The 14,759-nt window shown below is 43.2% G+C and overlaps 1 protein-coding gene across 1 annotated transcript; it reads right to left on the bottom strand.

The window, feature by feature from the left end:
* Window positions 1–5,346: 5,346 nt before the first annotated feature.
* Window positions 5,347–12,165, bottom strand: insig2 (insulin induced gene 2). Its single transcript, XM_073473620.1, has 7 exons — window positions 12,025–12,165; window positions 10,332–10,544; window positions 10,021–10,193; window positions 8,369–8,493; window positions 8,021–8,187; window positions 7,275–7,374; window positions 5,347–7,183 (listed from the first exon to the last, which is right to left on the bottom strand). Exons 2-7 carry the CDS (start codon window positions 10,451–10,453, stop codon window positions 7,142–7,144), a joined length of 729 nt encoding a protein of 242 aa, XP_073329721.1. The 5' UTR covers window positions 10,454–10,544; window positions 12,025–12,165; the 3' UTR covers window positions 5,347–7,141.
* Between the last annotated feature and the right edge of the window lie 2,594 nt (window positions 12,166–14,759).

Raw genomic sequence — 14,759 nt, 5'->3', positions numbered from 1 at the left:
GTTGAGGCAGATAAAATGAGATTATTCTGTATTGATCCCCTCAAAGGGAGACTCAGGTGTTACAGCAGCACACAGGAAGTAAAGATTAATATAGACAACTTAAAGGAACAATTCACTGAAAAATTAAAATTTAGTTATTATTTTTCATCCGGAGAAGTCTCGTAATCCACAAAACATTTGTGGAGCTGCACAGTAAAACAGCCGCACACCGACCTGAACACGTTATTATTCAGCTGCACTCTTCACCGTAGCTGCTGAGCTAACGGTGTTAGCGTCAGGTAGGAGGTCAGTAGAGGAGTCAGATATCAGCTGCGGTGGGAAAAGGAAGCGGCTTTTTCTTTCTGACATTAAATCTTAACATAATGAATATTTAATATAAAGTGTATAAAAGAGTCTGTTGGACTGAGGCAGCAGACAGAAGCAGCTGCTTCTCCCAAACATTCATTCATTCAAACTTTAAAACATTTGTTCCACATTTGGACAAAATGAGCAAAAAGTTGAGAAGCTGCAGCAAATGTTATTATACAGATCTGGAAAAGAGGTTTGAACTATGGAAGGAAACGAAAGCAGCAGCTTTATTTGCACAAGTTTCTAAAACAAGTTCAGACAAAAGAAGCAAAGACGTTATTTAAACCCTTTAACTGAAATCTTCACTGTGTGTAAATAACAGCTCACAATAATCACTCACAGTCTTTTCAAATGTTTTATTTATACTCTATCTTATTTACTGTTCGTCTCATATGTAAGCGCAGGGTGTGTGTTCTGTGTTTGTGTGTTTGTCAGCAGTAAAACAAAAGAATAAGTGCAGATAAATATTGAGAAAATAAGAAAAGACACAAGAGCAGTTAGACTCCAAACATCAAGCTAACCCGTTACTGGTTTACTTTAATATCATCGGCTCAGTTAAAGGAAACGAGCTCAGCTTCTGTCTTTGTATCTGTTGGATATTTTACCTCTTTGAGCTCCATCGTCCTCCAGAAACTATCACAAACACATCAGTGAGTCACACTGTCGCACCAGGTGACGTGTTCCTCACGACCAACACACACAGTGTCGTTTACTGGGACACTGTCCCACGTCCACCGTCCTGCTGCCACATGTGGATTCATCCACCGCTGGAAATAGTCCCCAGCAGATGCACTGTCTCCTGCTCCTCTCAGCAGGGATCACACCTGTGTGATGGCGGTACAGGTGTTCTCTCAGGTACGACATGAAGCAGCATTATCAGACACACGATCAGTTTATAACGATCAGAGACCAACGCAGTCACCAGAGAAGATGTTGGTACACGTCTGCAAACCACGATATCTTTCTTTGCAATATTATGTGAAATATTTATAATATAATGTTTAATAAAACAATTAACAGTTGTTTTTATTGTGGCCTGGTGATGCTGAAGATGGTCAAAGTCAAAAAGTATCAAGAGATCCACTCACACATTGTTGGTTTTTGTCTTTTCATGGAAATTGTTGAGTAATTGTTGAACTTTTACATCATGTGAGCAGAAACCAGCAGCAGAGGCAGTAAATGCACATAAACACAGCATGAAGAGAAGCTAACGAGCTGCTAGCTTTGTTAGCTGCAGTCAGACTGATGCAGGCAGATGAAGAGGAGGCAGACAGACGTCACACTGCCTCCTCAGCTCTCCTTCCTGCTGCTCCTCTGCCTCCCTCAGCTGTGATGCAGCTCTCTGACTCTCTAAATGTGATTATAATGTGCAGAAACATGAAATCCATCCTCCCGCTCACTTCTTCCTTCAGTCTCTCGTCCTTTGTCTGCAGCCTGCTCTGAGGATGTAACAGTAGACTGAACAGAGTGTAATGAAAAACCAATTAGCTGCTTTTGGCACCAAACAGCCAACACACTCATCCCACCTGAGACCGGCCGCGCATTAATCCTGCTGCTCCCCGAGCGCACAAGGCCTCGTCCGGCCTCTAACTGCTTCTCATGGCCGTTTTGTGGCTCTCTTATTAAAAGACGTGCTGACATGGCAAAGCATCTATTGCTTTGGCTGGAAATATGACTTGTGGACGAGCTGCTGCTGCTGCTGCTGCAGCCACAAAACTCCATTATTGCCTCCATCCCAGCTCGCTGCCACAGAGCCGGGCGCGCAGACACCGGCGGAATGGAGGCTGATTGTGATTGATGGCTTCCCATTAGCAGGTGTGTTATCGCTCCGGCTGAGGGGGGAACGACCACTGAGTTGTAACACAACACATTACCTGAGTCTCTCCCGGCCCCGGCACAGAGGCGCTTAAATAAAATATAGACCCTCTCTCCGAGATCCTCATTCCCTGCTCCAGGCACTCCGACTGTTACCCCGTCAGCTGTGATTTGCTGAGCATTCCCACTCAATAAACACATCATTAGTATTCATATTAAGCGGAGATCTGTGCGTCCTGGCTGTGCGTCCTGACTGTGGATGTATCCGCTGAAGCCTCACCACTTTCTCTGTTTTTTTTTTTCTCCTCTTCTCTTTGGTGCTTCCTGTCAAAATGATTGATTGGGACCAGGGCGCAGAGTGTCCTGCATTACCCCAACAAATGATCTGGCCCTTGCTGGCAGACCTTGGCCAGAAAGAAATCAATATTTCACCATTAAAATCTATCAGAGGAGAGTTAGGGCAGCGGCTGTCAGAGGCGACGCGCTCAGGCCGCCGCAACATTAAACCTGACACCTGCAGCACATGAGTAATCAATATCCAGCGGCTCACAGATCATTTGTGGTCACCTTAAAGCAGTGATGGATGTCTCCCGGGGCAGTGATTCATGTTGTGACACCGTTTAACGGGGTTTTATTCCAGTTTAGACGCTCATCCCTCAGAGACGGGCCGAGATGGAGCGCAGTGGTTCCCCGCTAAGACCCATTTCACTGCGCTCAGCCCGTCCTCAGCGATTACTGCGCCTTTTATAGCCCCTGCGCCCCGCTGGGTGTGAAACACACGTCAGTGGGAGCAAGGTCAAACTTTACTGCTCCTGCAGCAGCGCAGCTTCACAGGAGGCGTCAGAGAGGTGGCAGGAGGTGCTGGACCAGGTGCTGCTGCCGTGGAGGGATGAGACGGTAACACCACGGTGTGATGTGGAGTCTGGCTCCACACACACACACACACACACACACACACACAGGTGTGTATCAGTGCTGGTGTGTGAGAACATGATTAATGAGCTCTGTAAACTGATGCTGTAGTGGAGAACCAGACTGTTCATCTGAATGCTGGTTTGTATTTAATTATAGCTGCTCAGCACCACTGGAGATTTAAAGGAACAGTTCACCCAAAAGATGAAGATCCAGTCATCATCTCCTCCTGATGATATGAAGTCAGCTGAAGTCTCGTAGTCCACAGAACATTTCTGGAGCTTCACAGTAAAACTGAAGCAGCTGCAGATGATTTAAAGCATCAGATGTCTCCACGCAGCTCGTCTGCTGTGATCAGTCTGCAGACGGGGTGCACGCTAACGCTATTAGCTTAGCAGCTACAGTGAAGACTTCAGCTTAAAAAAGGGTGAAGATAACGTCTCGTCACACTGTTTGAATTAGATTTGATTTGTATTTTTGTGTTTATTTGTCCCAAAAAGCCAAATTTAGCCACTGCACAGATTTAAGCTGTAAGATCGTGAGTGTTTGTGTGTCAGTGGATCTTTCTGTTAGTTTCCCTCCAGTCTCTCTGCCCACTGCTGTTCTCCTGTTCTCCTGTTCGCCTGTCCACACTGAAACACTGAAAACAGCCAAACGCAAAACAAATGAGCTCAGTTTTAAGAAATACCTGTGTTGTGTGGACGGGGCCTGAAAGCAGAGAAAGAAGAAACCAAACCGGTCGTCTCAGACGTCTGCGTGAGAAAAATGAAGAGTTATGGGAATATTCTGGGAAGCTGCCGACAGTGAAAACTTCTCTCCCATCTCCCAAACTCTTTTTTGAAACCATCTCAAGTGAGCGCAAACTCTTTTCGTGGTTGCCTCTGTCCGAGACGAAAAGAAGAGCTTTGACTTTAGATTTAGATGAAGGTTACAGTTGGAGAGCTGAATCCTCGTGTGAAGGATTATTAGAGAAGCGTCTCACAGTGTCGACCGGGACAATGAGACACTCGTGTCCAGCAGGTGTGTGTGAGGCAGCAGCTCTGTTTCCTCCTCTGCAGATGCACCGAGGAGCTCTCAACCTTGCCTCCTGACCCTCATTCTGTGAGAGGAGATAATTGCTTGTCAGGAATAAATAGAGAGATTAATGAATTCATTAGTGGTGGGGAGTTTAGCTCTTCGGAGCAGCACTTACCGCTATGACACATCACGCCTATTGTTTTACTAGCTAGTTAGCCTTGAACAATAACATTCGCACAGCAAATTGCCTCATACGCTCGTGTAAAGCTCCCACAAACTGTGTCCTTATCCTGGAAATTTAGCAATAATGCAAACAAAGGCTCTTTAAATCCCGATTATTCATCTTAATTACTTTTGTCTACACGAGCGGGTGTCTGCGGGAGCTGCAGGCAGACAGGACGCATTAATCCACATTAGCTCTGAACACTGTACCAGTTGATGTGAGCACTTCTGCAGCAGCTCTGCAGTTTGTGTCTGACGAGCTCCACTTAATTAACTGCAGCTTTAAACCGGCCTCGCACTTTTTAATGCAACACAGACGACGAGGCTTATTTAATAACATCACACACAAGTCGCCTGCGTGTGCCGAACTTCATTTACGTTTCTATTATGGAAACATATTCAGGGTTAAAGTTGTATAATGGAAAAATGAACATTTATGTGTTACTGTTGTTGTGATCGTACAAATTGAGACTTGATGTTGAAGGTTTTACTGTAGATTTGTGCGGAAGCCCCGAGTGGTCACCAGTCAAACATTATTTCCTGTTTTCACGTGAGAACGAGTTAAGTTTTAGTTTAGTTTTCTTGAGATCACATGATATTCGTCATTATCACCAGATCACTGCAGGAACCGCTGCATTGTGTGTTTCAGTGTCAGATGATCAGGAGCGATTGATCGTCTTCAGTCGAGGCTCAGACTGCTTTATAACGTCCTGCTGTGGACAACATACACACAGAAGACACTCAGCAAGGCTGCAGCTTGCAGACTCTCGACAACAATGATCCATTAAACCCAATTATATTTGAATAATTTCTGATTGTTTCCCTTCTCGCTCATGTTGTTACTGTTGATAATATCTTGTCCAGCAAACTCTTGAAAAACAAAATTTCCAGGAATAATGAAGTTTAAAAACATCGTCTGGTCATCAGGAAGAAATGACAGTTCATTTTCTCTGCAGATTTTTAGCTTCCTCCGTCACGTTCCCATGTGGACGTGTGACTCGTGTATCTGATGGACAGAAGAATCAGAGGCAGTTTCCAAAAGGCCGTGGTCTTTATTACACCAACACAAATTGCACATGTTCAGTTATCAGATGTTTCTTCACAGTGAAACTATGAATCCCTGTTCAACCACAAAACATGTCGTCTTAATGAAGTTTCACAGAGCCGATGTGAAACCTGCTGATCCCAGAACATGAATTAAAAACGTCTCCATCATGTTTCTCTAATCTATAATGAAGAACATACAAAAACACTGATTTTAAAAGTCCTGTAACTCTAATTTTATAAACCGTCATGTTTCATCACAGATCGTTATAAAAGTCCCTTTAAATGATCCGCTCGTCGCACAGATTCACGTGATGGTTTGTAACAGACTAACACTGCTGAACACTGGAAACAAGCAGCATGTGCAGATCAACCAGCTCCTCTCTTAACACCATATTATCCTTTATGAACAAAACAGACGTCTCTAACAAAGATCAGTACGTGTTAATAATGTAAATAAAAAGCTAAGACGATAGATTATCTGTTTCTACTTTAACTTCTACTGTTATCTACTCTTATATACGTTCAGTATTCATAAAGGATAACCATCAAGGTTCAGTTTAGCACGTCGAAGACAATCAGTGGGGAAATTTGGCATTCCTGCTGTTTTTGAGGAAACGATCGCAGCTTTCTGCCTGTTTTTGTTCCAGGAAACTGAAAAAGGCTGCAGATAAATGTCTGGACAGGTGTTCCTCCCTCAAATGAACAAAGTATATAAAACATAAACGCTTCTATAATACGGGAGCTCTTTAAAAATGCCTTAAAACTCATTAAGTGTTCATAAATGGATGAAACTCATTTCCTAAGCTGGTGTAAATTCACAATGTAACATTCATTGACATCAAACATACAGACGGTACGAAGCTGAGGCTGGATTCAGACCAGATCGATGTCGCGGGGAAAACATCGGTCCTGACAGTCGTTCTGCGTGCAGGTGGTTTTACACGGTGACGTCAGAGGCCGAGAAAGAAACACACATAATCAATTTTTGTTTCTGACGTCACGCTGCAGCGGCCAATCACAGAAGGTGGTGATCAGACTGGCTGGTCAACGGTATTGATTACAAGTCTATTACTTATTGTAAGTTGCCACAGAGACTTTTTGGGGGAGCAGACGCTGACTCTCCCGCTCCACCTCCCCGCCCTGCACCAAACTCCACAACACCTGATTTGGTCTGAACAGCCTCACAAATCTCTTTTATTTTCATTCTTTGGATCCGATGATACTGTACATGCGTCTGGTACAAAATCCCACAGCAGGTGAACACTGAACGCCGTGCGTCCTCACAGCCACATCATCATCCTTTATCAAAGAAATGTAAATGTAGATATAAGCTAATGACGTAGAATAAGAAGGTCTGGTATATAGATGCGTATCTCTGTAGACAGAAGAGAACCGGGCTGTGTGTTCTCCGCTGATCCGTGAAAGAGTCGGCAGATAAGAGCAGACTTTAAACTGATCCTCCGTGTGACTGCGTTTGGCACAAAGGAGCCAAAGGTTTCAAACGTCGAGCTGATCTGAAGAACGATAGACGCTCCGCCGCTAATCCCATCCAGGTGAGAAGAGATAAACTGCACCGAAGAAAAAAACACAACAAACTCTGTTCTCAGTGTTCGCCTCAGCTCAGCGGCCAGAGCGAGAGCCAATCAGAAATACTGTTAGTCCAGCAGCAGGCGGCCAATCAGGAGCTCGTCTGAGGAGCCCGAGTGGTTCATCCAGGGTCAGCCAGGCCTGGTCCACGCTGCTCTGGCTTCAGGTGCACAGTCTCTCTGAGCAGAGGTCCTCAGTCCTGATGGCTCTTCTCCTGGATGAATTTGTATTCATACTGAACAAAACAAACACAAGAGGAGGAAAAACCATCAGACACAGTCGCTTCAGGGCCGACGACTTCTGGTGAAATGACTCCAGTTTCTTACCAAGGCTAGCTGCCGTCCGATGTTCCCCATAGTTATCACCCCCGCAAAGAAGATGCAAGGTAACCAGGAGCGGATATACAGGAAGTCTGGAGACGTATACCTGTGCAGAGAAGAAGAAACACATGACAGCGACGTGTCATTCTTTAAACATGCCAGAGCTCGACAATGACGACTGCCTGATTCGCTGGGGCGAGAAAAACGTTGCGTCAGGCGAGAAAATCAGACAAAAGACTGAACAAAAAAAAAAAAAAACAATTTCTGGTGCTGATGGTTGAAGTAGTGAAGGTATCAAGGAGACATCTTGCTTCCTTCTCATCTCTGCACCCATGAGTCTTTTACAGATTACCAATCATACATTAGATGGGCGGGACTCTTCATCCGTCACCCTGGCAACCAAAAAAATGTCGGGGAAGCTTGTTCTGGTCATCCTGAGCTTTATCAGACAGAAACTATCATAACAGAGACAGAAAAACCCAATTGTGCGATCTGATTGGCCAAACTCTTTCCCTCTGAAAGCCACAATGAAACTTATTGGCGCAGTGGGACAAAAGCAAACACAAACTGTGTTGTAATATTTGTATTGTTAAGATGTGAAGTGGCACAAAGATGCCAGGCTCTATTAATGGACTGACGTCTTGTCATTTTGACTTTGTTTCTTTCTCACATCAGCTCTGTCATCTTCTTCTTCTGCCTCCCTCTTTATTTCCCTTTTATCAACATGCATGTAAATGTGTGATGTAACTTACTGAAAGACTCCGTTGTAAACCAGGAGCTGTGTGGCCAGCGTAGCCAGCAGGGCGATGCTGACTCCGAGGCCAAAGCCACTGCGGGAGCGGTCGAACGTCCACCACAGACCGATGGAGAGCGCCGCCAGCGTCAGAGACAGCTGGACGTTGTTGGCAAAGTCCACTTTCTGACAGACGGAGGGTCAAGGACCAGACAGTCAACGGCTGTGTTTACAGAGCTGTTACATGTGTAGAGCTTTACCTTTAACCTAGTCAGTTAAATCAGAAGAGTTAGAGCACTTTGACTGTGTCCTTCACAGCTGTGTTTTCACAACGACATACAAGCGCTGAGTACAGACTGAAGGATACAGCACTGGCGTGGTTGATGCCCACGAACACCGCCACGCAGCGCATCACACTGGACCACTCCCGCTTGAACTTGTGTGGCTCGCCCAGCCGGCTGTCGATGCACGGGTACAACAGGCCGATCATCGCTGAGGAGACAAAGACAGAGAATCAACATGGAGCAGAAACACCAGAGACAACACAACCTGGTTCACTGCACACACAACATGTCACATGTTGTATTGTTTAGCTGAAGAGGGCCACCAGTCACAGGGGCCCTGCTACAGAGCCTCCGTTTCATGTGACAACTACAAAAAGGGACACAAAACGACTACAAACGACCCGGCTGAGCCACAAAACACACTCAGTGTCTGGGTTTGTTCTTCCTAAGTGAGAACAGGGACACTTTTACATGTCTGTCCTGTCGGTTCATCAAACTCAAAAGCAGGATCAGTGATTCTCCCACTGTTTTTCCTCTTTACTTCAAAGACAATATAACTAGCTTAGCGTTAGCCTGCAGCGTCACATCCAGACTCTTCCCCTGAGTGATGAAGATGATCAGCTGACTGGTACCAGAGGAAACTCTGACAGCGTCGGAGATGTTAGTTTATTTTCTTTTTAAAAGTTCCTTTATTGATTTATGTGGAGAGAGGGTTCACTCTGGACAGATTTGAGAAACTGAACTTTGTCATTTTGTCTTTAAATTTCTGCAGTCTAATTCTCCAGACTCTTCATTTAGTGTCATGAACAACAGGCTTAGCAGCGACTCCTCACATTTAAGAGGCTTGAAGCAGACGATGTTTTCAAACTAGCTGGCAGTTAATTCTCTTCTGATCAACTAAGTGTAACTTCTTTTATTTCCCAGCCCAACAGAAACAGCCACACAGCTCATTTCACACTCAGCCACTTGGTTTTTTTTTAAATAAGAACAAACTGCAGCGATTTGAACCTCTGACATCACTAATGTTGCTTCAAAACAAATTAATTTTTGCACTGTCAACAAAACGCAGCAGCTCTTTCCTGTGGGAGTGAAGTTTACTGTGTGTGTGTGTGGAAGCGGCAGCCTCCTGCAGGAGGCGCGGTGTGTCTGGGGAGGAAGAGCCTCGGGCTGTTGTGCTTTGTGCTGAGCCTCGTGGGAGCAGGAAGCATCTCCATCCACAGCGTCACACCCAGGGGACCACATTTCAATAACGTGGAGAGTCTCGCCTGCTGGGCATGTTGTGCAATCATATGGAAGGCTGTGTGTGTGTGTGTGTGTGTGTGTGTGTGTGTGTGTGTGTGTGTGTGTGTGTGTGTGTGTGTGTGTGTGTTTATACTCCGTGTGGTCCATAAAGGCTTTTTTTTTTTAATGCTATGAGCCGTGTATCCTCCGATGTAACTGAAATAAACTATTTTAATTGCAACAGCAATCAATATTTTTTCAGCTCAGAAAGATTTAAATGAAGCCTGACTGATGCTGGACTTTTGAGGCCGACGCCTACGCTGATATTAGGGAATAAACATTCAGATTTCGCTACAATGATTGAAATATACATGTTTTTTGCAATGATTGTTTTTTAGTTTAACACTAAATCAGTGCGCTGAAACAGGAAACTTCACTGGGAATTAATAGTTATAAATGAACATGAGCATTTTTTCTGCATTATAATCTAAACGCTGTTAAAAACGTGACATACCTGAGGCCGTGCCACAGCAGGGCGGCACCCACCAAGCTGAGGAGAAGATACTGCTGATGACATCAGGAGGAAACAGGGTGACGTTTCTCTGCACCTGAAGTAAATTCAGCACCAGAGACAAGAAGACGCCCACAGAGAACAGCATGGCCCCGCGGATCAACAGGTTGGTGGTTCTACAAGGCAGAGAAAAAAGGAGTCAGGAGTCTTAAAGGCCGCAAGTTTTAAAGCCAATGTAGTGTAACCTAGGTCCAGCAGACACCTACAGGACATATCCTTCCACAGACTTAATGTGCAGAAGACTCAGAGCTAACCTGTTGGTGATGGCGGAGATGTAGGGGCCCCGGGCAGGCTGTGGCGTCTGGCCGGACCCCGACCACTGCTGCTGGCCGCTGGTCACTTTGCTGTCGCTCATGGCTGTCAGTGTCAGGGACATTCGTAAGCCTAGGTCAGGATGATAACGAACTGTGTGTGATGTCTACGTCCACCAGTGAGTTCAACGTCCTCCCCTGACATCCCAGGGCGAGCTGAAGAACAACGACAGAAAGCCTTACATTACCCCATTTCTGTGATCATCATCATCAACGATATCACAACCAAATGTTTCTTTAGTGATCCCAGGACCTCCAGTAGAGGTGAGCAACATCCACAAAGTTCGGTGTGTTTACTGAGTAAATGTATCAGTTTCAGAATCTTTACCAACTAATGATTTACCAAGTATGTCTCTGATATTCTCTGTTAATTATTTAAAGACAGGACGTCACGAAGAGAAACAGAGTAATTACAATAAGTCCTGCAACAAACCCACATAAACCACCTGTTGTACTGTACTTACATGTAACTTATTACATTATCAGTAATCTTTACTCTGCTTTACACTCTCTCACTATTTATTTACTGTATATATACTTTACATTGTTATCTGTATGTACACACACTGTGGCTGTTTATTAGCTCAGTCCTGCAACAGATCCTGAATTCATTTAAGTTTCTAATGTTTACTGTTTGAGAGGTGTTGATTCATCATCGAGTCTCCACACCACTGATATAAATCCTGTTACACGTCTGCTGTATGTTTATGTACATTTGCTCTTGAAAATAAAGCAGAACAGTTCTGGAGTTAAGATTTTAAATCTGTTGAGGTATATTGATTTTGTGACACCAGTGTATTCACAATCACCAAGAGGAAGCTTTATGATAAATTGCTGCATCGATATTTTGTCCCACCGCTACTGACAAACTAAGTGAACTTCTTTGTATGTTTGTGTGTCCTGTTCCTTTATTCCTCATCAATGGAGAGTTTCCAGAAGTGGGTCTCTACATGATGACATCACTACCATCTATTGTTCCGGTGCTCAGCTGATGCAGACACTTGTTGAATAACAGAAAGAACATGTAAACTCTATTGTGGCACACTGCCTCACTGTGTTAAGTATATCATGGCTGGTAAGTAACTGTTGCTCCGAAGCTGAAGCACTCCTCCATCACCAGCAGTTTGTAGCTCAGTAAATTACTGATGAGGCAGCGTTAGATAACTGATAACCTTCAGCTGGCTCCTGTTGGACCTCACTCACCTTTAGCTCCGGTGTGCGCCTCTCAGGCTGAGGTAACACATGAGGCACACACTGGGGACTGGGCTGCACGTCACTCTACAATCTACAACCTGTATTTCTGTGTAATAAGTTAGCTAGCGACTGAGCTGCTGCTGCAATTAACTGCCACACTGAAGTTAGCTTTACGGCTAATTACTAATTATTTAACCAAGCAGCGTCGACAGCATTTACCTGTATTACTGCTGATGAATGCGTTTAGATGAAGCAGTGACGATCATCTTAATGAAACAGTAACACAGAACAAGTAGCGATGTTGGGAGCGGAAGTGCAAAGTTAGCTTGACGTGAGTTGACTAGCCTGATTATATACGAGAGCTAACTAGCTAGCTAAACTGTATTAGTCATTAACAGCCATCGGTCGTAGCATATTAGCTGAAATCAACGCTAACTCTTACCTTAAGTTGACACAGATGCTCCACGAATACATTTACGAAATTCATATAACATTTAAAGTAACTCCGGGTGTAATACTAGGCTAAAATACACGAAACTATTAATTAGCCTTCTCTCCCTGCTGAGACTACTTCCGGTTGTCTAAGCTGAATGAACACCGGACGTCCAATCGGCGTCTGGAGCGGTGACGTAACCGCGTTACGCAAAGCGGACGCGTCACGTGATTGGCGGTTACGCTGCATGGATTAACCCACAAACAGAATTCCTGTAAACAGCTGGAGGACTCTTTATAAATAAAGTTTTCACATTTAAATGTTTGTTTTTATTGTTTTATACCAATTTAATTCATTTGATCTGACATTTGAAAGAGAAGTATCACGTTTAAATAATCATTTTTGAGATGATCATTAGTTTTCTAGCTAAACTAACCTTGTAATTTGTGGTTTTAATAAAGTTTATACATTCAAATGTATGTTTTTATTGTTTTATACCACTTTCATTTATTTAATCTGACATTTGGTAGAAAAATATCATGTTTAAAGAAGTATTTTGGAGAGAAATATTTGTCTTTTTAGCAGTCAAACTAACCTTGTAATTTGTGGTGTTTAGTATTTATAAAAGTGATGAGAGGATGTTCCAGCCTCCAACCACAGAAAATAAACAGCGGGATGATAAATAAATAAATCTGGTTTATATAGTTAAATGTTTTTATTGCTTTATACCAATTTAACTAACTTAATCTGGCATTTGGTAGAGAAATGTCATGTTTAAAGAAGTATTTTGGAAAGAATGATGTGTTTTTAGCAGTTAAAATAACAATGTAGTTTGTGGCTTTGTATAGTATTTATAAAATTGACAAGAGGCTGTTCCAGCTTCCAGCCCTGATAAACAAACAGCTGGATGTTAAAGTCACTCCTCACACACACAGTTGTGTCTGTTTTCCCCCACAACATATTTGATTTGCTCTCGTGGTCTAATAGGCTTACAGGGATGCAGAGGTGAGAAAGTCACAGTGCGGAGTGGATCACTCTTAATCCTCAGTCCCATTTACACTCCATTTTGTATTCAGCATACTGAGGCCTGCTGCTCATGATGGGGTTTCAGGGATTATATCTGGCGACACAATAGTCTGAACATAAACAGACTATCCATGCTCCCTCGTTCCAGCACAGCTCAGAGCCTCAGTTAACTTTATCAAGGAGAACTGTAGGTACGGATTTTAAAACATCCCAGCAGAGAAAGTTCAGAGAGCTGCCGACTGTGATGATGCAGAAGAAACTACGATCAACATGAAACAGACATACTGGAACGACTGATCATTTATTCTTATATTTAATTTGATTTAAACATAACTTCAGAACATAGAACTGGACTCGTTTTACATTTTTACTGTATTTGAGTGCGTATGAGGTCATTTTAATGCTCATGTCCTCGCTGAATATTTTGAAATATGTGCGGGGGACATATTGAGAAGAGTTATTATTCTACAGCTTGATTCTCACATTAAACAAGACAATTTTATTCATTACAAATAAACTCAACGTGCTTTTTATTTAAAGACATCATATAAACAACATAAATATAATAATGTTCACGCGATAAATGCAGAAACTACAATGAGGACCCAATTAACAATCTTTTTTAAGGTTAAGTTAGCCAAAAAACTAAATACATCAGAGGTTCTCTCTTGTGCAGGAAGCCGGTCGTGTTCATGTTAGCAGACTCCATTTCTAAACCAACGTTAGCTCCTGTCGCCCTGAAGAACGAGCATAAAGTCACATCCTTTGGACTGTCGCTGAAAATTCGACCTGAGTCCTAAACAAAGAAATCCAACATCCAGCAGCGTTAAACTTCTTCAACACATCGTCTACAGGCTTGTGGAGACACCAGAGAGAGACAGGAAGGTCTCATTGTTCACGTCATGTAACATATGAACAATAAAAAAGCGATTAATATATGTTAATTACTACAAATTGTTACATAGAGCCTCTCCAACATACACAAGCCTTTTTACAATATATTTCAATACAAGTCTATAATGTTATCCTGCTGACAGACCAACTAACAAACAAATGGACACAGGGACACTGAACTTCCTGGCAGAGGTAAAAACAAAGATCAGAATAGAGATTAAAGGATTTGGTGGATATTCTGCTGTTAGTCTGACTGTCAACACCGGTGCTTTGTTCATAAAGTTTCATCTTTAAAAAAAGGTTCAGTCATTTCCTCAAACAGCTGCTGTCTCTAGCAAACATGACTCGAACAAGAGGTAATAGTGCATTTCTTTGGGACTATTTTTAGCAGCGGATGAATCCATATTTGACGCTCTGGTGAGTATTCATGGCAGGACGGTGTGTGTGTGGGTGTGTGTGTGTGTGTGTGTGTGTGCTGTGATTCACAGAGGAAACATTCATCGTTTGTTTTTTTAATTGGGTTTTTTTCAACATAATGAAATGATAGAGTTTCTCTGCCAGCCGTGTGCTATAATTAATATTTTTCACAGCCTTTTTTTATTGTATTATCTAAAAGATCCATTTTTATTGGGTCCAAACACTGAGACTACAACCCCCCGGTCACGACCTGAGCTCTCCTCAGCTTCAGCTCCAGGGATGAATTTCTGCCTTTGCCTTGTATTTTTTATCTAATAAGATGACTGTGCAGGTTCAGCTCGCTGTCCCCGGGGACACTCACTTAACCCTCATAATTAGAGTGATAAAGGAAGTCTGGTAGGTAAGAG

Source organism: Pagrus major, chromosome 9 (assembly GCF_040436345.1).
Source record: "Pagrus major chromosome 9, Pma_NU_1.0".
NCBI lineage: Eukaryota > Metazoa > Chordata > Actinopteri > Spariformes > Sparidae > Pagrus > Pagrus major.
This window is presented reverse-complemented; position numbering and strand designations above follow the sequence as displayed.

Excerpts from the sequence above, each read along its gene's own strand:
- insig2 (XM_073473620.1), bottom strand. The coding sequence starts at position 10,453 with ATGTCCCTGACACTGACAGCCATGAGCGACAGCAAAGTGACCAGCGGC. Across the intron at positions 8,494-10,020 it reads CTGCTGTGGCACGGCCTCAG|CGATGATCGGCCTGTTGTAC; the intron begins GTATGTCACGTT and ends TTGTCTCCTCAG. Across the intron at positions 7,184-7,274 it reads TCGGACGGCAGCTAGCCTTG|TATGAATACAAATTCATCCA; the intron begins GTAAGAAACTGG and ends TGTTTTGTTCAG.